This window comes from Centruroides sculpturatus, unplaced genomic scaffold, assembly GCF_000671375.1.
Source record: "Centruroides sculpturatus isolate CEXI.00-Female unplaced genomic scaffold, Cexi_2.0 scaffold402, whole genome shotgun sequence".
In the NCBI taxonomy this organism is placed as follows: domain Eukaryota; kingdom Metazoa; phylum Arthropoda; class Arachnida; order Scorpiones; family Buthidae; genus Centruroides; species Centruroides sculpturatus.
In genome coordinates this window covers 361,541-385,669 of record NW_019384685.1, presented here as the reverse complement: position 1 = coordinate 385,669, position 24,129 = coordinate 361,541, and the positions used below count along the sequence as shown (strand labels likewise).

The 24,129-nt window shown below is 27.9% G+C and overlaps 1 protein-coding gene across 1 annotated transcript in view; it reads right to left on the bottom strand.

Annotated features, from left to right (window-relative positions):
* The window catches only part of LOC111627047 (neuroendocrine convertase 2-like), a 46,828-nt gene extending 33,343 nt beyond the window's left edge, over positions 1-13,485 (bottom strand). The window contains exons 1-2 of the mRNA XM_023370592.1: positions 13,163-13,485; positions 7,295-7,399 (exon numbers count right to left, since the gene is read on the bottom strand). Of these exons, the coding sequence (XP_023226360.1) occupies positions 7,295-7,399; positions 13,163-13,354 (297 nt within the window). The 5' untranslated portion in view covers positions 13,355-13,485. The remainder of the gene's footprint in view (positions 1-7,294; positions 7,400-13,162) is intronic.
* Positions 13,486-24,129: the final 10,644 nt, after the last annotated feature.

Genomic DNA, 24,129 nt, shown 5'->3' with positions numbered 1-24,129 from the left:
GTGTAAACCGGAATCGCGTGGCACCGAATATTTTCTCCGGTTTAACAGGTTTTCGTTTAAAACAGATTTCTTTAAACATAAAAAAAATCGCTCCGTCCCGAAGAAGTTTTCCCATTTTAGACAGGTTTTACTATAATTAAAAAGTAAATTTCCTTACGTAAAGTAAAAAAAAAAAAAAAAAAAAATATATTTTTCTGTTGGAGTTTCAATTATCCAGGCTTCTTACACCCTGTAAATCCCTCTTCTCCTCCCAACACCTCGATTCAAGAGGGAAAAACACCAAACTTATTTTAACATCCGGCTTATTTTAAAGGCTTACTCCATTCCATTAGAAACAAAAACACTCCATTAAAAGATCAACGAGTTATTAATACCATTCCTTAAGAAAATAGAAATTTATACCTAAAATCTTATTAAAAGTTGAAGAATTTTTAATTAGAACTAAAGATTTTTTTCTATTTTGATATAAAAGCAATTTCCAATTTGTTTCCAAATACATATAAAAAACAGTAATTTATTTGAATAATTAATATTATGTTACACACGAATTTAGTAAGGTATAAGAGAAAAAAAAATCGAGTCGATTTAACGTAAACAAGTTACAGTAAAATTCTAAAAAAATAAAAATATATTCGAAATATCACCAATTTTATTAGGAAAATTGGAAAAAGATTTCACATTTCTTGTATACATTTAAAAAAATTTCTTTTTTAGCTTCTATTCTTGTAACGTTCTAATCTAACAGACGTAGTAACAGTAATTCATTTTGAATAATGGATGTTTTATCAAACATGGATAAAACACGCTAGATTCAAAGGTCGAAAGCTCAACCGAGAGTGAAAAATAAACCAGTACTAAAAATAAATCTTATCTTTTATTAAATCACGGTTATAATTACCATTGTCTTAACCGAGATAAAACATCAATTTTTTTATAATTAAAATAAATAAAAATGGCACTTTAAATACCATATATTAACTTTACGCTAGTTTTACTTTGTGGAGAAGTAACAATATATTACTATTATTCCTGTAAAAAGTTTTTACGTGAATATTTAAAGAATATTTCTGATTATTTTTAAACTTAAAGGAGAAATAAAATAACAAAAAAAATCATAAATTGAAATATATATTGTGACAGGAATAACGATCGATATTTTAGGAAAGGTTGACGTTTCTCAAATTGACTAGTACATATATAAAATGCGATTATCTTCCATATTTTATCTCAGAGTTTCTCAAAATACGATAACGTGTTGTAAAATTCGGATATAACGTTTTAATTATCGCTTTATTGGGGTTTTATTTTGTTAGAGATAAAATAATTAATAATTAAAACGAACTTTTATTAACTTATGAACTGTNATAATACAGTTTCTGTTACAAAAATGAAAATTTAGATGTCTATTATAATCAAAGATCAGACATTCGGCCTCACTCTTTGATCTTTAAATAGATATGCAACAAATAAGATAACTTAATTGAGGAAAAAAATCGACTATGGAGAATCTTTTTGTGATGGAAAACAAGATAAAGACGAGAGATATTTGATTATTATTTATTTTTTTTATAAAAAAAAACAAAAAAATAATAAATAAATTGGAGTAGACGACAGATTTCGTCTAACAGATACAGTGAAATGACAGCAAAGTGTTATTGATTTATACTGCTTGTAGCAAACTAGTTAACATCCCTCACTCGAATAACATTTGCTTTTATCATCCCCAGGGACATACTTCTAGAAAAGAATGTCATTAAAATAAACAAACGTCTTATATTAAATAATTCCTTTAAAGTTTACTTAAGACACTAAGATTTACATCTTCAGTATCCTCTCCCTAAAAAACAAAAACTAAAACTTGCAAATATTAAATGTAATTTTCATGTTTTTTAAACATTAAAAACTTTCATTTTCTCGGATATAAAAATAGAAACGAATATAAAAATAATTATTAAATTTAAAATTCAGAAGCAGAGAAGTTCGACAAATAATTAAATTTTAAAACTTAGTTTATACGACGTAATTTTTGAAATAACCACAAAAAATAAATGAGAAAATGCGATAAATTTTTATAGCAATAAAATGCGACTAACATTTCTTAAAATTACAATAGTTCCAAGCGGAAATAATGTAAATATTTACATCAAAATGCTTACATGCATGGAATTTATTTCTGTTAATTAAAGTATTTGCATTATGAAATGTTTACTAAAATCGAGATCATTGTTATATTTGTAATACAAATGAGACATTATTTAAATAATAACAATTGTTACACTACAAATAAAATGTAGATATTTAAATACATATATAACTGAATAAAGCGATGTAATAGTTCATCTATATCTTCTCAAAATTTTTAGTTTTCTAGCTTATTTCCTGTTTTTAACTTCCGTAAAATTACAATAACATTTAAAAATTACGATTCGTGATTTTCCTTGGTTTCAGGTCAGCATCCTTCAACTAGAAGATCGCGAACGACTTGATAGTCGGAAGATGTTGCACGAGATTGCCTACCATCATCTTTAATCGTTAATTGAAAATTTATAACTTAAATATAGCGTATATAATTGTGAATTTTAGTTTAATATTGATATTAAAATGAATAAAACCTAATTAGAAACTAATTTTTTCATATCAGATATGAAAAGTACGGTTTTTCAGATGTTCAGTATTATATTTCAAGGCATATAACTAGCCGAAAGATTTAAAATATATGAGAAACTTAAAAGATTGAATCAGAAATCGGATAAATTACAGTAACTATTGAATCATTGGGGAATTTGCAAATTAGAATAACAAACAATTCTTAAAGGGTTCGACTAATCTATGTAAATGACTTCATCTCGTGTATAGCATATAGGCCTATATGCATAATGAATCATTTAAATAAAATTTCATTACATAATGGAAGAATAAAATTAATTTTATGAAAATTTTTCTAAACTTTCTCTCCCTCTTATCTGAAACTTATATAATGGAAAATTGCTCCTCAATTATCAATAATTAATTTTAAATTAAATTCTAAAATGTTTGCATTAATTTAAATTAATTAACCTTCATCTGACTATGTATTATATATATATATATATATTAATTTAATAAGATTCTCCTGTTACTTTTTTAACTGATGATCTAATAAATTTACATTTTTATTATTTCTAAAATCTTTATAAAAATAAGTTAAAGTTGTTTAATATTAAAATGTAATTATATAAAAGTTTTATATTCTGTTTATTTGTGTGTAGTTCAAGTAAGAATTATATTTTACTTGTCACATTTATACAAAAAATATCCAGCAACTAGTTTACGTAACTTTCCCAGCAAAAAAGTTAAAACTGTTTGCGGCGCCATCTGTTACAAGATTTTATTGAAAAACACTTTTTATATTATTAATTATTATAAAATGACAAAATCTTAATTTTGAGGGTAGAGACGAATTTTATAAAAAATTGTAAATGATGATAACGAATAAAATCTTCATTAAGTTCAACCCCTTTCGAGATACGACACGCGGCCCTCTCTATCTCCCTACTCCCTCGACCTTTAACCACCAAAATTTTACAGCTTTAATGATCCTAATATCCAAATCTCTCTGAAAAATTTCAGAAATTTTCGACAAAAGACACAGGAGTTATTAAGCTTCAAAGTGGGTAAACAAAATCGTTCCTCCCACACAACACTAGCATCCATACGTACAGAAAAACTATCCAACACTTTTTTTTTGAATTTCTGAACGTTTTAAGGTGCCCCGAGTCCAAAAATGTAAAAATATTGGGGTCATTTCTTGACCGATTACCGTACTTTCCATCTATTATATATAACAGCCGGGAAAAAAAAATGGTAAAATATTAATATGAAGAGTGAAAGTTTAATAATGTTTATTTTTTAATTTAATTTGTTAGATATTTTATTAAAAAATATCAAAATGAAAAAGATTTACAAAAAACCAAGTTGAAAAAAATAAAAGATAAAAATAGCATTTGAAATCCTTTATCAAACTCGATAAGGCTTGTATGGAGAGAGATTTATCAAAACTTCTCTTTTACAATTTTAATTTAATTAAAATTTAAATCTTTTTAAATAGGATTAAAGAATTTAAAATTAGGAACATTGTTTTCTTTAAATTAAATGCCAACCACTTCTAACAATTGTAATAATATATTCTGTTAGGTATCAAATTATTATATTCTCGTATTTTTTCTCCTTAAAATAAAAAAAATATATATATATATATTAAGGCGAATATTTCCTCTAATATTTATTTTAAAGCTGATGCTAGATTAAATGGAATTTTTCTTATTTCTTTAGTCTAAAAATAGTCCGAATACTTCAACTATACCATACAGAAGAGAATCTCTTCTGATATAACTCCATGTTTACAAAATATCCTTTAAAAATACACTAAACAAAGTCGAACAATAACTACAGAAAAAGCCTATAGGTTAATTAATCTTTGATATAATACAGTTTCTGTTACAAAAATGAAAATTTAGATGTCTATTATAATCAAAGATCAGACATTCGGCCTCACTCTTTGATCTTTAAATAGATATGCAACAAATAAGATAACTTAATTGAGGAAAAAAATCGACTATGGAGAATCTTTTTGTGATGGAAAACAAGATAAAGACGAGAGATATTTGATTATTATTTATTTTTTTTATAAAAAAAAACAAAAAAATAATAAATAAATTGGAGTAGACGACAGATTTCGTCTAACAGATACAGTGAAATGACAGCAAAGTGTTATTGATTTATACTGCTTGTAGCAAACTAGTTAACATCCCTCACTCGAATAACATTTGCTTTTATCATCCCCAGGGACATACTTCTAGAAAAGAATGTCATTAAAATAAACAAACGTCTTATATTAAATAATTCCTTTAAAGTTTACTTAAGACACTAAGATTTACATCTTCAGTATCCTCTCCCTAAAAAACAAAAACTAAAACTTGCAAATATTAAATGTAATTTTCATGTTTTTTAAACATTAAAAACTTTCATTTTCTCGGATATAAAAATAGAAACGAATATAAAAATAATTATTAAATTTAAAATTCAGAAGCAGAGAAGTTCGACAAATAATTAAATTTTAAAACTTAGTTTATACGACGTATAATTTGCAATTAGAGAACGATATAATTAAGTTTTGCACATCGTAGATATTAAATTCCATTAAGGAATCAATTGGAAAAGACGTAAATGTTTTGTTAAGAAAAAATTATTTTTAAATAATTTTAATGGGGGGAAATGTTTACTGAAATTCTCGTGTGATATTTGTGAAATTTTCTACACATAAAGATTAAAGAGTAACTATCAATCGTCATTTCAAGTAGACACGTCTTGATGCCATTTGCCGGAAGAGCTTTGATTATTACAAATGCAATTTGCCTTCTAATGCCATGATATTTATTTATTTCAATTATTTATTTTATAAGAAATAAAATAAAATATCTCCAAATTTAATTTTCGAAACGTTAAAGTTTAATTTTATTGGGCTGCAATTTGTATAAAACCACAAAACACTGGTAGTCGGTCGTGGGTTCGCGCTTGGCCAACGGGCTGGCCACGTGGAGTTTTCCGTGTTTTCATCAAGCTAGTAACACCTAAATAGGAGCCAGTTTCCCAAAAATGTCCTCCTGGGAGGCATTCCTCCTCCGTAGGACGCCCACGTGTCGCGTTACTGTATACGAATAAAATCAACCGGGACCACTAGGATAGAATATTGAAGCCCCTCTATATAATTATACATCACAAACTAATTACATCTAATTGTAGAATTATTTATAAATTATACAATTGCAACGATAAAGTCGCTTTATTTTTTCCAATTTAGAGGTCCCTGGACATATGCCTCACGTAGTGCACAGTACAGTACCTAGTAGATAATTGGTTCTATAAAGGATATCGTAATTCATATTATAGATCTTTTTTTCTAAGAAACGAATCATTTAATCTTATTTTATGAATATTTATAATATATTTTCAAAGAAAGAAGATAATTATTGTCTAAATAACAGAAATTAAATGCTACTTTTTTACTTGCAATACTTATTGTAGTAGTCTATGTCATTTAATTTCAAAATTTTAAAAAATATAATATTTTTATTGGTTTTATAGGAATTTATAGGCAAAAACAATTTATAATCAATAGAAGCAATTATTTATTGTGACACGGTCACAATGCTGGGCTGCTATTCTTAATCATATTTTTAATGTATTTAAATTTAAAAGATATGCTCTCCACCTTAAATTAGTAGTGGCTTGCCCCTGTACATCATGCTTTTCCTGTTAGCTGCAGAGTCGTGCCGGTCATCTAGCTAACTCATTTCGGGGTAAAATTTTGAATTGAAATCACGTGACTTCCGGTATAAACCGGAAGTTTATGTATAATTAATCGAGGTATAATTAGATATGGAAACCCCTAAGGTTTCCATATCTAATTTCAACTTTCATTTATATAACTTCGTTCTCGAGATTAAGGAAGAGCGAGCAGACAGTGGGAATTTATAGGTCTACAATTTTTTAAAATTTTAACCCAATAATATTAATAACTTTTCACCGTTTAACTCACAAATATCAATAAATAATATAATATACTATACAGTACAATCTATATAAATAAATATAATTACGAATAAATGGTTTTATGTTTAATTTTTAATTATAATTAATTATAAGAATAAATATAAAACATTTATATATGTAATTAATTCAAGTATATGCATTTAATTTTAAATACAATTTAATGTAATTGCATTTAATATCATATAGTGTGAACTGGAAGATTTCTCAAAATAATGATGGATGGAGGATGTAAGGAAGACACTTAAAAGTTTTGATAATATCGTAAAAGAAGATATAAACCATGTTATTGATGGAAATTTTTCTTTGCGTGTCAATTCTTTATGGCCATTAAGGTTATTTTTACTCGAATCATCACATAAACTAAAACTTCTAACACAATTAAGTATATTTATTCGAATATAAGCATGTGTTTGCTTTTCATAATATAGTATAATATAACCAGTCTATCAATTATTATATTTTATTTCTCTTGAGTAAGATATTTAATTCTAAAATAACTTAGGAATCTTTATAGAAGGAGCATTCGTGCTGCTAATTGGAAGTGAAAAGTAACTACAGATGGTAATTTCTTAATAAAAAAAAAAAACAAATCAAATAGTCCCTTAGCAAAGGCTTTTAATTATATAACTAATAATAAATTATTAAATATCAAACAAATTTGTTTTAATCTTATTAAATAGAATTAAAATGAATAATTACTCACCAAAGGATCCGATTTTAACTTTCTAGTGTGGGCCGTGCTACGCTTTCTACGAGCATGTGGAACAGCTTTGTGAACAAAGTAAAACTCTTTATCCGAATCTAAAATCTGAAAACATATAAAAATAATAAAAAATATATAATAATTATTTAAAAAACAACTACAAAAAACTGAATAAAATCTTACGAGAAGTGTAACATATGTTTTATATAACTTATAAACTGCGTATTACTTTCCCTGCTGTTACATGTAACGGAGGAAAGTATGGCGATCGGTCAAGAAATCACCCCCAAAAGTTATGTCTTTGGATTCGGAAACCTCGAAATATCGAGAAATTCAAAAGAAAAAAATATATATTCGGGTGTTTTTCTGTATGTACGGATGTTAGTGCGCGTATATGAGGGGATGGCACGATTTTTTTTCACCCTGTTTGAAGCTTAATAATAAATTTCAGAAATTTTGCAAGGAGGTTTGGTATTAGAAATATTGATGTTATTAAATTTTGGTGTTAAAGATCGAGGGGTGAGGAGATAGAGAGGGCCGTGTGTCGTATCTCGAGTGGGGTCGAAGTTAATGAAGATTTTACTCGTTATTAGATTCACACTTTTTTTAAAAAAAAATTCCTCTTCTTTACCCCAAAATGTAGCATTTTGCCATTTTATAATAATTAATAATATAAAAAATGTTTTGAAAATAAAATATTGCAACAGATAATATTTTCGTTGAACAAATTTAACTTTATTGCCGGGAAAGTTACGCAACTCGTTTCTGCATTTTCTAATCACGTGAGGGAATTTCCAAAAATTAAAATAGAATAGAATTTCTCATCCTCATTTTCTGTAGGATTTTAAAAGTTTAGAAACAACATAATAATCCCTGAACTTATTTTTTTTTAAATGAATCTTTGTATAATAAAAAAAAAGTATCATACGTCTACTCTAAACGAAGAAATAATCCATAAAAAAATTTATAAAAATCTTTCAATTTCCTGAGTATAAATAATTTAATTTTAACTCAATAAATAAGAAATAAATCGTATCTGTAATTATGACATTTAGCTATAAAAGGGCGTTTAATAGAACAAACGAGGCGCATTTTACGAATGGAAATTTGTGTATTATTTTACATTACTTGAATTTTTTTCTGATAAAAACTGTTCAAACGAATCATTAGTACGTCTAGGGACATCTGTTTCATTGACTACAGAGTCCCGTTTCTAAGTTATCGATCTAACTACGTCAGCATCGTCTGAGATGACGTCATTGGCGATCCAGTGTTGCAGTTGCCAAGGTGATGGATGAGGGGGATTGATGCTGGTTCGAAAAGATTCAAATTACGAAAGAGGGTAATATTTTCTATCAAAACTTTATACATAAAAAGTAACTATAAAAATATTACTTAATAGTTAAATTAAATTATAAAAAACTGAAATAAAATTTTATTTTTTATTTTTTAAATTAAGAAATGGGATGAAGAAGAGGAAAAGTTTTGTTTGTATAAATTGTTTAGATGAGTGATTTCTCCTTACTCTTTAATTTGATTTATGATGTGATATTTATACTTTATGTAATTAAATATATAAAAATTTTGTTAATTTTCATTTAGAATAATTTATGCTTTGATATTATAATTTTAATAACTTAAAAGTATTAAAAGGATCAAGATTGATAATTAAAGATAAGCTGTAAATGGCTACTTTTCTAATATTGGTTATCCAAGTAGGAGTTATCTTAAGAAAATCCACAGGGAAATATTCATTTCTATCAATTTATCAAGGATTTCTGAAGAAGAAGTTACAATATAATTAAAATATAAATTAATATTTCAAGTGTAAATGTTAAATTTTAAAGAATTTTTCTATTAGAGGATATTTGAATTTAATTAATATTAAGCATAAAAATTTTTAATTACTTTTTTTGTTTAAACTTTACAAAAATTTAATGAAGTTTCTAGGAAAGGAATTTTAATAAAAATATTTTTCTTTCTTTATTCGACTTTTTTTTTCCTTCGTTAGAACAAGCAAAATTTAATATAAAATTCTGCAATTGTAGAATGTTTGCATAATTAAAGCAAACCATTTTTCGAATGAATTATTCAACAATTAAATATTACTTCTGTATTTTTAATTATTATTATTTTTTAAAATAAATAATAAAGTTTAATAATTTATTATACTTATAAATTAATGTATTTTTACAAAAATAAGGTGTGTTTATAAAGGCGTGTTTAACATTTGTTGTTTTAAGTTTGAATTAAAAAAAAACAGACTGAAAAGACTTAAAAGTAGAGTTAGAAAGATGATTTAACATGTCATTTGTTGATTAAACATTGAAAATTCGCTTGGAAATAGCCTGATAATGAAGAAAGTAGGCACTCAAACTATCTTCGATAATGGCAAAAGACGTGAAACTTTGATCATGATTAGAGTGGAGCGACTGAAATCCTCCGGAATGGAAGAAAATTTAGAAGTTTTTTCATAAAAAAACCCACTTTTTATCACTTAGTAAAACTAAATTAAAGTTTTTACAACCGATAGAAGATTTGTCGGACATCGTCATTTCGATGTCATCCATCTAAATCACGTAAAGCCTATACAATATAGTGAAACGTCATTTTGTCAATATACCATCCAAGACATATGGTTAACTCAGCAGGAATCAGCAGACTCTTAGTAAGGAAGGGGGAGGAGTGTTTGTGTACTTCCTTTCTTAGCCTGAACTTTTATTTGAAAGGGTGTGACGTCAAAATAAAATAATTACTACTTCCCAGTCACAAAGACTTAAAAAAATTAGTTAATACTGTAATAATTTCAAATTGAACTGAATATAAAATTGTATTGTACGCTGGCTTTTTTCTTTAGTAAACAGTAAAAATTTTATTAATAAAGAAGATTAATTTATATGATTTGTAAAGGAAAAAAAAACTTAGCTCTAGGATCTGTTTAATAGCAATAACCTCAAGTTTCAGCCAGTAATTCTATAAGCCAATTTATCTGGATAATGTAATCCTTTCGACGGAGATTTGTAAACTTTTATAATACCTTTTTTTTGTTATTACTGTTTAAAGTTTTACTAAACTCATTTTTAAATTTATCATATAATTTCTACGTAATATTTTAAATTAATCGATTTTATGAAAATATCAAAATTTATTTTCTTTTATTTTCCTTTCTAACAGGATTTTTTCAGAAAATATGCTTAAAAATAATATATAGGCCTATATACAGGAAACTCTGTTCAAAATGGAAAGAATTCTTTGGAAAACAGCGATTCTCTGTGTTAAAAAACCTGTGCCAAACTGGAAAAATATTCGTTACTGTGTCGGTCCGATTTACACAAGTTTTACTGTATTATTTCTAGCAGATAGTTGTTGCAAGCAACATTTGTAAAAGCACATCATTGGCATACTTTATGTATATATATATAATATATATTATACATAAAGTTTAACGATAAAGCTTACCAATGTATGTGCCTTGTACTGTACAAATGTTACCTGCAACAACTGTCTGCTAGAAAGTCGATTTTATTATTATTTTTATCGTCGTCTAAGATTGATGATAAATGAAATTCCACAAGAAAAATATGAAATCCTTTAGATTTAGATAGGAAGTTCGTTTCTATAAAATCTTTTTAAACTTTTTAAACCATGAATTTCGCTTTATATTATTTTATGTAAGGAGCTTCTTTAACACACACACAAAAATATGGGATCTTAAATTATTTATTTGTTAGAAAATGAAATTTTTACAATTAAAATTGATTTTGGCTGATCTTTTTAATTATCTAGATAAGAATAATGCATAAAAGTATAGAAATTCTGCATGTATATTGTTTATGCAGTGAAAGATGAAGCTATCAGAGTATCAAGAGAAAAAGAATATCACTAACATATCAAAGGCTACATCTCGAGAGAAAGAGGTGATGACCTTAAGATGCTTTATCTCTTGAACTTATCACTCCGAGGTGACAATTTGGTTCCGGAATCATCCATAACGAAGAATTATTACTACATAAATGAATCAATTACCTTATGGCATAACTAGAAAACTATTATTTTAGATAATGTGAATGTTTTATAAACTACAATTTTAGAAAAACTTTCTAAAGTTTTTAATATTAATTATATATATAAAAAATAGCTCAAGGATAATTATTAAAATTTAGAATATCTCAAGGATTTTTAAATATAAAGTTTTTAAAAATCATTGATTTATCGACATTTTAAACGATCTTCGAATCGATATATACATATATTTTTTTCCCCCTAGGTATCGTTTACCTCATTTTTCACTTTCAACGACCATAAATTACATTTAAAGGCGAGTTAGAAGTATAAATCATAAAATTTAAATTGCAATTTAATAAGATTCCACTGTTTTAAATTCGAAAATCTGTTTGGTATGCGCCAATGGAAAGATAATAAAGTAGGGAATGTAATTATTCACATCGTAAAGATCACTAGGTAAATAGGAAAATGTAAAATATTTAAATAATATAAAGTTACGATTGCCCTTCTAACACAATAACCATTCTTATAATGTTCCTGGACACGATCCAACACCAATGGCCTTGAGGGGGGTTTAAAAGTGTGACCATGGAGAAATTGCCTCCATTGCTAGAAAGGGGAGGAGTAAAATTCTGTCAATAACTTATAGAAAAATAGAGGTCCTAAAATAGCTTTCTTTTATACTTAAGCCTATATATATGTGTGTTTTTGAATTTACTTATATATATATATATTTTAGACGATAGAAGACATATTTCTATATGATATTCTTACTTGCTTTAAAGTTATTTGCCGTTTTTCTACGTAAACAAAATTTATAAACTGAAAAATTTGATATGAAGGAACATATATTTATATTATTCTATCAAGTAAAATTTACTTTTCTAAAAATAGATGTGAAATTTTCTAAGTTAAAATCAAACTTGTTTTTTCCTTTAAACTGTGTATCAACATAAATATTCATTTAAAAAAGTAATAAAGAACGATAAAAACAAGCAATTTTTATCTTTATTAGGATGCAAAATGTTCATTTGTAATTAATTATATGTTATATTTTCTATAGATTATAATCATCATTAACCCTTTATTTAGCGATTTAAATGTAGATGATAAGGATGATATTCACTTAATTTTTTTAAACGTTAGCTTTAAATAAAGCCAAAAGAAGTATTCTTTTATTGTCATTGATTAAATTCTCTTAATATTAAATTAAATTATAAACAAAATCATAATTCGTTAATTAAATATCTTTAAAATCACGAGCGAGCGCAATTAAAAACACATTAAGATAACTCAGAATATAATTTAAATTATCACTCATAAAATTTACAATTTCAAAAGTTTTAATCCCCAAATTTGAAATTTTATTAAAGAATATTTTAAAAAAAATTAAAATTAATCTTTCAATTTTTTTTCTTTAATATCGAGGAATTAAAATCGAAAATTCTTAAGGTTTCGTGATGAAAGGACGTGGAAATTTATATTAGACTTATGATAAATTAAAACAGTATAGAATATCAATAGTTCGGATATTTTCAGGGTTTCTAGATAATAAAAGATATTGAACGGCTTCTTTGCCTTATAATTACTTAGTTATATATATATTTGTGCAATTTATAAGCTGAAAAATTCGGAAAAAATTGAAAATTTCTTACAAATATGTATAGATAACTCTTATTTTTTTTAAAAAATTATTAAATATTTAGGTATGTAAATGCTACCAAATTATAATACTCCCCCTCGACCGTTCTACTTAATCGAAGTGTGAGTGTTTACGGCGAGTTATAGATGTAGAAACCATACTAAATGCCACGTACGTAATACTAAACCACTATAAAACGACATAAACAAAGAGAATCTTACCGGTCCTAAATTGGCAAAACCATTTCTCCTTGCTACTCGATCGGCCACGTTGTTGTCTACCGAACGTTTCAAACGTACCAAAAAGCTGTTGGTATACACATCAGCAGAAGAGCTGACTGGAGCTGCTACAATGAAGAGCAACAGAAATGACAGACTCCATCTTCCCCAAGCAGCGAGAGCAACACCGTACATCGGGCAAGATGGCCAAAGGTGTTGGTTTAAGTCGACCGATTAAGTGCGCTTTTGTTACAAACAAGACGAAATGCGTCCGTACGACGTCGTGGCTGACGTCTGAAGAGGTATATCTACCCTCTTTCGTTACGTCTCTATGTACCAGTGACGTAGTTGACGGGCGCAGCGCATGCTCGACCCCGGGAAACTTTATCGATTATTATGTACTGATGGTGTTCCGTCCTTATGGGACTCGATTGTTTACAAAAGTTGGAAAAAATATAGAAAATACTTGATGGAGAAATTGATTAAGAACCATTATCCGTAAGGATTATATGTATATTTATGAAAGTACAACTTGCCAAGGTCTACGAATATGTAGAATGGATGGCAAAACACTCGATGCGAGTCATTGAATTGTGATGAAAATAATCATTTTTAAGTATTTTTTTTACGATTTATCTTAGGGTAAACGTAGATCGATTTACATTATGTGCCACTTTATATTATTTATGGGGTGGAAACGAAAAAAAGAGTATCTAATCAAATGTATTCGGTTCTAAACTCTCGTCACGCGTAGTAGCTTGGGAGTGAAATAAAGGACGTAAAAGGGATCCCATATTTAATTGGGCCGCAATTTAAAAATCTTGTATAAATTTCCGCTGTCAACTGTTTGTCCGTCCGTCCTTCCTTAATCTCAACAACAGTGTTAGATAGATGTAAGTCGAGACCAGATATGGAAAGCTTAAGGGCATGAAGCCCGATTAACTATATATAAACTTCCGATAAAAGCCGTAAGTCACGTAAATTCAATTCAAAAATCCTCCCCGAATAGAATTACATATGTGACCGGCATGACTCTATTGTTATCAGGAAAAGTATGATGTACAGGGGCAAGACACTATTAATTGAGGTGGAGAGCATATATTTTAAATTGAATAAATTAAGAATATAATTAAAAATTGCAACCCGGCATTGCAACGATATCACAATAAATAACTGCTCGTTTAAATGCAATTATTTGAAATTAATTATTCAAAATTTTTATTCAAAGCAGGGAAGATGATATTGGACAATTGCGAGGTTGCATGTTCTCGAGGCATAATTCAAATAATAGGCATTTTTTTTCCTGGACTTTTCTATTGATTTTTTTCATTCTAAATTACTGAGAAAAATATGTTTATTTTCAATACATTTAATAGAACTTTTACTTATTTTAATATCATAATGTTACAAAGGAATAAACATACATATTTTGATGCGGCTGGGAATGAATTTCAAATTTTACCGGATATGAAACCGAATAAATTTTTACACCTAGCGAAAATAAAATATTGCATTAAATCGAAACACGTAAACAGCAAATCAAAGAAAATATTGAATCAGTTCGTCTGGAAGAAGAAGGAAAGTTTAATATAACTAAAACTGTAAAGTATCAAACGCAGACTGAATGAAGATATTAGTTTAAATCAAGAAAATTCAGATAAAATACCTTCAATACTGGAATGAATAAAGAAAAATAATAAATATTTTCATTTTTATTTTCCCTGCTGTTATATGTAACAGAGAAAAAGTACGGCCATCGATCGAATATGACCCCCCAAAATTTTTATATTTTTGGACTCGGGTAACCCCAAAACGCGAAGAAATGCAAAAAAAAAAAAAAAAAAATTCGGGGGTTTTTCTGTATGTATGGATGTAAGTGTGTGTTTAAGGAAAAAGATTTTTTTCACTCAATTTGAAGCTTAATAACTCGTGTTCCTTTCGTCGAAAATTTCTGAAATTTTTCAGGGAAGTTTACATATTTGGGGAAAATGTTTCCACAAATTTCCATGAAAATCGGGTCATTGGTTCGGGAAAAATTAAGATGGTGGAGCCATATCTGATAGAGCTTCCGAGTTATGAAATTTTTTACGCGCACAAATTTTTAGTTTAACAAAAAAAATTGTATTATAATTAATAATATAAAAGTTATTTCTAAAATAAAATTCCGTAACAGATGGCGCCACACACAATTTTAAATTTGGCTAACGTATAAATATTTTTCGCCGGGAAAGTTACGCAACTCGTTGCTGGATATTTTTCAAATATGAACTGGTTGTAATATGAAGAAGCAAAATATCTTTATAATAAATAAATAAGAAGCAAGGAATTGATATTGGATATAAATCCTGATTAAACAGAATAAATATGCAAATTGCCTGTTATAATAACGAAATATGTAAATTGAGATATATTTTTAATGATATAAAGTTACAAGCAATGGATCGTGATTCTCCGAGGTTCCACGCTAAAAGGAGATGCTAGAAATCGATCTATTTAAAGTTTTTATTTATAAATAAACTAGCTGTTACCTGCAACTTCGCCCGCGGAGGTTTTGCAAGCAAACCCCATTTATACTCAGTATTTCAACAACCATAGTAATTGTTATATAACACCTACCGCCGAGAATAATGAGAATTGCTGAAAATCAAACAAACTATTTTCAATTTGATCAATTTTCTGGAACGTTTACAATCGTTCTATAATCGAACTAATACGCAATAACAAATTCGAATTTAAAAAGGTTCGAACATTTGGTTAAAAAATCGAAATATATAAAAATATTTATAACAATGCCTGAAATGTTATTAATTTAATACACTTAAGTACTTAATGAAGACTAAACGTAACAAAAAATCGCATCTAAAATAGTACAGTAGAAGCCGTTTTTCCGGTTAAGCCTTAATCCTCTCCCTCTCCCCCCGCGGGGGAATTTCGAAAAATCCCTTCTTAGTGAGCGTTTTCATGACGTACCCTAACTGTGTACCAAATTTCACCTCTTTAGGTTCAGCGGTTTGCTCTGGGCGATGATGAATCAGTGAGTGAATGAGTCAGTCAGGACAAGCAATTATATATATATAGATATAAAAGTAAACAAACAAACATTACGACGATAAAATACCGATGTTTATATTAATAAATATTGAGTGATGTTTACGACGAGTTTATAATTTATTAAATTAGAAGATAAACTTTTAACTCCAATTTAATTTGATAACCAGAAGTGGGCACAGCACGCACACAGAACGGCTACCAAATTCAAAAAAACTGAAAAGATTTCGTCACAGAGAAATCTAGTTTTTACTTGAAACAGAAAATTACAAATGGTTTGATATTGATCGTGCTCTGGCTTTATCAAAGGAAATTATTAAAGTTGAAAAATATTAAACGCTGCCAAAAAAAACCAAAGATTAATCTACCTTTCTTCTCCTGTTGTTACTTTAATTTAATCTGATTTAAAAACCCAAAGCAATCGTCGTAACCATGCTCATTCTTTTTTTACATATACAAAATGCCGATCCATTCTACAATATTGATATCTTTTTTACATCTCTCGCTCTTTTTTTTATTGTCCGAGGAGTTGATAGTAAAGTACACGAACATTTTTCAGCTCAGAGAATACTAAAAGATTATTTATTTCTTTAACGTAACCCCCCTATCTGGATGAACTTATCGTAAACAATTAATCTACAAATGGTACAATTAATTTAAAAATAATCCATATTTGTAAGTGGAATGAAAGAAAACTAAGACACGCGCTTATCATTAATAAAATTTGCTTCTAATTCGAGTAATTTTCGTTGCTTTATCTTGCCTAAGTTTTATAAATTCCCACGTCTCTCTGTCTGTCCTTCCTTAATCTCGAGAACGGTGTTAGATAGATGACCGGCACGACTCTATTCCTAACGGGAAAAGTGTGATATACGGGGGCAAGACACTACTAAAATCGAGAGCGTATATTTTAAATGAAATAAATTAAAAATATGATTAAAAATTTCTCGTAATAAAATTGGCTTTAATAATTGCTTTACCAGAGCTGTCATTGAAACTTTTACTATTTCACACGAGCATAATTACTTTTGGAATTTTTTCAGCATTATCATTATCTTATTATGTGTAGCGACTAATTTACAGATGGACGTGCTATCCAATTTTGTCTAAAGACATACAGCATAAAAATAAATTATATACCAGACGGTCGATTTGCAATTTCCAGGATTTTATTATAACCTTTCGATATTTCGGGTGCTGTTGAAAATTTCGATATTTCTCTAAGGATCTCGGCACAAGATTAGAAATTACAACTATTTAAAGTATCGAAAAAACAAAGTGAAGAAGAAAAGCAAACACTTATTCCACTAGGAAACACGAATAAATGATTGCTAATATAATTAAGACGAATAATTTTCCAGCTATTGTAGATGAGTGTAATGCGATAACACGATGATTAATTATTTTAATTAATCAATATTAAATCAACTATAAATGTATTCGAAAATTATTCAACCAGATCATACTTTATCGATTTCCTAACTCATAATTGTTTTATTTACGACCCCGAATATAATATTAATGTATTTAAAACCTTAACGGGTTCATTCAGTGATCTTAAGGTTTAGTAGAAAGTCATAAATGATAATAGAAGGTATCGCTATTTCAATTATAAATATTTTAATGTGTAGCTATATACTCGAATATAAAGTATAAAATATACATTGAAATACATATAAATTATTTATTAAAAGTTTTGATTTTGATAGAAGATCGTATGTAGACATATACTCGTGAATGAAATGAAATTTTTGAAATTTGCAGTCCAAATAGCAGTCCAGTATTGTGACATGGTCACAATACTGGACTGCTATTTGGACTGCAAATTTCAAAAATTGCCATTGACGTCCGTTCGTCCGTCGCTGGTCTCTCTGTCTGTCTGCCTATCTTTCTTTAATCTCGAGAACAGAGATAGATGATCGGCATGACTCTACTGTTAACAGGAAAAGTATGATGTACGGGGGCAAAACACTAGTAAAATCGAGAGCACAGACGAAAAGTTGCAGCCTGGAATTATGACGATGTCAAAAATCACGTGACTTTCGGATGTTCGTAAATAGTTAATTGGGGCTTCCTGTCCCTAACCTTTCCATATCTAATCTCGACTTTCACCTGTCTAACTCCGTTTTCGAGATTAAGGAAGGAAGGACGGATGGACAGACGGACGACACTGGAAATTTATGTCTTCAATGTTAAAATTGGCAGTAAAATAATGAATTGACTCAATGGGCACGATTAAGTAAATACTATTAAATTCTTTCTTTAATAAAAATTAATTAGGCCTATATTTATTTTTAAAAATATTTCTTACAGACTTTCTGATTCGTTAGCACTTTAAAAAAATGGTTGTTATCCTGTAATTGTTTGCTTTTTAAATAATGAAGGAACACGTCGATTTTTTTTAGTCTCATAAGAGAATTTGCTAATGAAATTCTGCAATAAGATAAAAGTTAGTGACCTTTCTAGATAAGAAAATAAAAGAATAAAGGTTGAAAAGTATTTCCGAATATTTTTCTTCATCGATAAAAGACGAGAATATTATTTTAATATTAATTATTACTTCGGAAAAATATAAAAATAAAATTAATTAAAGTCATAATTGGTTTTTACACTCCTGGCCGTTATAGAGGAAAAGTATGGCCAATCGGTTAAAAAATAACCCCCAAGATTATTACATTTTTGCACTTAAAACATTCAGAAATGCAAAGAAATTCGGGGGTAATTTCTGTATGTATAGATGTGTGTATGTGTTTGTAATATGCCTCTTGGGATGAACGATTTTGTTCATCCTTTTTGAAGCTTAATAACTGTTGTCCTCTTTGTTAAAATTCTGAAATTTTGCAGGGACGTTTGTTTATTAAGAGGATCGATACTATTAAATTTTGGCGGTCAAAGGTCGAGGGGTGAGAAGATAAAGGGAGCTTTATATGTCTCCAGTAGAGTCGGATTTAGTGACGATTTTACCGGTTATTAGCATTTACAATTTTGTTTTGTATAAAACCCATCTCTCCCCTTAAAATTAAGCGATTTTTTTTTTTGCTATTTTATAATAGCTAAAAATATAAAAACTTTTTAATAATAAAATACCGTAACAGATGGCGCCACTAAATGTTGTCGAGAAAGTTAAGCAACTGGTTGCTGGATTTTTTAAATTCGTAATTACATTTGTCTTGCAGCTTAGCTCTTGAATGTGTTTTCTTCTGATTAAGAACTTATAGAACTGAAACCAGAAGTTAAAGACAGATTTATTATTATTATTTTAATTTTTTAATTAAAGAATTCTTTATTTTAATTTACTTTTAAATATTTAAAATATTTCAAATGTTTGGAATTGACTTCCATGTTAAAATTGAAATGCTAGAAAATATTCAAAGAATTTCAAGTCGTTAGGATTTTATCGCCGATATATTTAATATTTGTGGTATAAAAAAAGGTCTTTAATTAATAATTTATTTAAAAATATGTATAAAAATTAAATTATTGGAATATCAGATTAGGAAAAATGTAATGTATCAAGTAAAACAATTGTGCTTTATTTAAAATTAATGTATTGCATTATACAGTAATATTACATTAATATAACATTATACAGCATTATACTATTTATAATAATGAATATTAATATAGGCTATATACAGTAAAACCTGCGTAATCCGGAATTGCACGGTATCCAACAATTTTTCCGTTATATACAGGTTTATATTAATGTACTATTTATGTGATATTTATTTTCAGAAAAATTCAGCCACTAAGGTAAATTTTGGCGCTACCGTTTCTTTAATGAGCGTATTTCGCACGTTTTCTAACGAATTTCGGATAAAGGAAGGCGTGGCAAAAGGTGATGAGTGAAGTGCCCGATCATGCATTACTTGTTAAACCCTTCTATCAAAGAAACTGCATTGCCATCTCGGCCATTAAGGAATTTCGGCACTTAAAATATATGCTCTCCACCTCAAATTAATAGTGGCTTGCCCCTGTACATCATACTTTTCCTTTAGCAATAGAGTCGTGCCGGTCGTCTATTAACTGCTTTCCGGAGAAAAGTTTTGAATTGAAATAACGTGACTTCCGGTTTGCATAGGATGTTCGTCGTATATCGGGGTCTCCTGCTCGTAAGGTTTCCGTATCTGATCTCGGATTTTATCTAATTCCATTCTCGAGATTAAGGAAAGACGGACAGACGGACGACAGTGGGCATTTTTAGGTCTCCAATTTTTTAAAATTGCAACTCAATAAGCTCAAAAATGATGATATTTAAGACAGAATTTTAAAAATAATATTTGTAAAAATCTGAATTTGGTTTTTTCGTATTTATTTTCTGTGTAATTAGAAATTATTATGTTAAATCTTATTGAATTTACGGACATCATTTGGCATAATTCGAACAGATTTTAAGCGCTGTTAAAACNTTAAAAATATGATAAAAAATTGCAGCCCGGCATTATAACCACATCGCAATAAATGATTGTTGGTTTGCTTTACTTCTTTCTGACTAGGGCTTTTAGAAAATTTCTTACAAAAATATTAATCTAGTGTGCAAGGAAAATAAAAAATACAAAAGAAAATTCCTTTTCTGTTAAATTATAGAATATAGAGAGATATGCCCTTTAGCAACAGGTCGATAAAATAATATTTTTTTCTTTTAATATTTCGAATTTTTTAGGAGGTGATTTAAAACGATTAATTCATTAATTGAACATAAAAAATATGACATTAACTGATTAAAAATGATCGAATATAAGCTTAAAACGAAGGGGGTCAAGCTTATGGTGTGAGACGAATCGATCGATAATTGATCGATCATTCTTCGGGATGTATCGCAATCGATATTAGAGATTGTTATCGGAAGAAGAAGAAGAAAAGAAAGCAAAATATGAGAAAATCTATAACTTGTCATTTTATCAATTATAAATCTGGTAATTTTTTTTGGTACGGGGCGTATTGATAATCGATTGGTCGAGAGCTCCAAAAGAGAAAATGATTAATAATTGTTGTAACGAATGATAAGAAACGATCCAATTAATTAGTTGAGTAAAAGTAATTAATTAACTTTTAACGATAATATATATATTTCATCTTATAATATTTTAAGAATAATTTAAATAATAATTTAAATAATGATTCCGTATTAAAATTATGTAATGTTAATTTATCGGCGCGTTAGAATTTGTGTTTAATTCTTATACCATTTATCTCGGTAATTTTATTCATATTTTCAATTCAAAAATGTTCCCCAGAAAGGAGTTAATTAGGTGACCGGCACGACTCCATTGCTAACCGGAAAGTATGATGTACGAAGGCAAGACACTACAGTACTAATTTGAGGTGGAGAGCATATATTTTAAATTTAAAAAATTAAAAATATGATTAAAAATTGCAGTCCCGAATTGTCACCATGTCAAAATAAATAATTGCTCTTTCGATTTTACTTTCCCGGCTGTTATGTAGAGTAAAACCTGTGTAAACCGGACGAGCACGGTACTAAATATTTTTCTCGTTTAGGCAGGTTTTACTGTGTATCGATCGACATTTATTAATATGATATTTTCAACTGATTCCATACTATAATAGACACAAATTTCAATTAGAGAAATTGAATACTAGTTTAATTTTCTATTTAATTACTAGAAATGCTTATCCTTTATTTACAGAATAATAATAATAGGATACAAACGATACCCTTCTTTTATTGTCTTCACTAAATTAACATATAATTGAATTTACAAACGAAGATGTGAGAATCTATTTTAACAAAATCAAAGTTTTATAATTTCTAAAGTTGTTGATATTTCTAGATATTTATATAAATAAAAGGTGTATATAAATATATATATATTTAATTTGTTAATTGTGTTAGCAATATTATTAGTTTGTATTTCGAAACAAACACAGATTGAAGCATCTGCTCTTTGTACAAAGCAAACATTGTGACGTGTTTAATATCCGTCGCCTCTACTTACAGGAGTTAAAAATAAAAATTTTAAATGAACATACTTCGATTAAGTAAATATATATTTTATAAAGAACATTTTTCATTGTAAAACGATCAATATATACATCTCTATTTAAAGCATTTCATTAATAATCTTAGAAATTCGTCATTTAATTATTTATATTTATGTCTGATGCTTATAAATGGATTATAAGAATGATTTTTGTCTACATAAATCAATTATTGTTAAGTGTACTTGTTATTTCATAGACGTCATTCGAAAGAACATTACTTATCCAAAGAAGAAAAGAGCAACTACATAGGAAGATGGAGAGCAATAAACAACCACGTGTCGATAAGATGAATGACGTTTTTTCCGATAAGAAACAAATAATAATAATATTCTAACCTGTATATTAATAATATATTTAATTCATATACGTTCTTTTATGTCAAATATAAAATTATTCGTGCATTTAATATTATTTTGTTTGTTTATTTTATCTACATCAAAATTTAAATAAACCAGCAACGAGTTGCTCAACTTTCCCGGCAATATTTAAAATTTTGGTGGTGTTATCTGTTATCATTTTTTATTAAAAAAACATTTTATATTTTTAACTATTATAAAATGGCTTAATTTACTGGGTAGGGACGAGCTTTATAAGAGAAATTGTAAATGGTAATAACGAGTAAAAGCGTCATTAAGTCCGACTTTACAGGAGACACATACCACTCCCATTATCTCCCCACCCCGTCGACCTTTAACTACCAAAATTTAATAGCATCGATCCTTCTAATAAACAAACTTCCCTGCCAAATTTCAGAAATTTTCGACAAAAAACATAGGAGTTAAGCTTCAAAGAGGGTGAACAAAATCGTGCCATACACACGCTAACATCCATACATAGAGAAATTATCTCCGATTTTTTTTTTTTTTTTTACATTTCTCGACGTTTTGAAGTGTCCTGAGCCCAAAAATGGGGTAAATTTTTGACCGATCGCCATACTTTCCCTCTGTTATATACGAGTATAACGGCCGAGAAAGTAAAAATAAAAACCTTTCTTGCAAAGTAAACGTTAACAAGTGCAAGATAAATAAAGAATAACTGCAAGTCGAAAAATTCGGAAAGGATTAACTGGCAATACTTTAGTATTTTACCACATAATCCGAATTAATGTCAGGATATTTTGATACGAGTGTTATTTTAATACAAAAGATTAGCGAATTAAGTTATTCACACTCTCTTGTAGGCTATTTAAACAATGAAAATCGCAGACAAAACAATAATCAAAGTCGAGAAAAATTACTATATTTTACTTTCGTAAGTTGTATTATATAATATAATATTGTATTATGTAAAACAGGATGATGCAACGTATCAAGTATATTATTATTATTCCAAATGTAAAATTTTCCACACGAATATATAGTATTTTATGTGAATAATTTTACATCGGGGATTACTTTTAAAATAAAGTAAAGATATGATAATAAATAAATTTCATCTTCAACTTGCTATTTATAAGTAATGGAATTTATAAATATTATTCTCAAATTTATCTTTTTAATCTCTAAATAAAAATAATTTTTGTACTGTTCGTTCTTGCCGTTTTTATAAATTTCAATCTTTACAAATTGAAAAATAGGGGGAAAAACGTTAAAAATTAATAAGATTAATAGATCTTATAGTCAAATAATAGAACAATTTATTATTTTGCATTCCTATAACTACAGAAAATAACGCTGTTGTACCGCTTTTATGAAATATTCTGTATTCATTTCTTTCTCTGTATATATTGAAATTCGTAACATCAAAATTGCAGTTTAAAAATATTTTATTCGAGAATTTTTTATATTTTTATTGAAATTTTTAAAATTCTTTAAAATATTTTTATCAATATATACAACAGTGAAACTTCTTTATAACGGACACTCAGACCAAAACAGTCCGTTATACGGAGATGTTGCCAGAATTATCTTCAAACG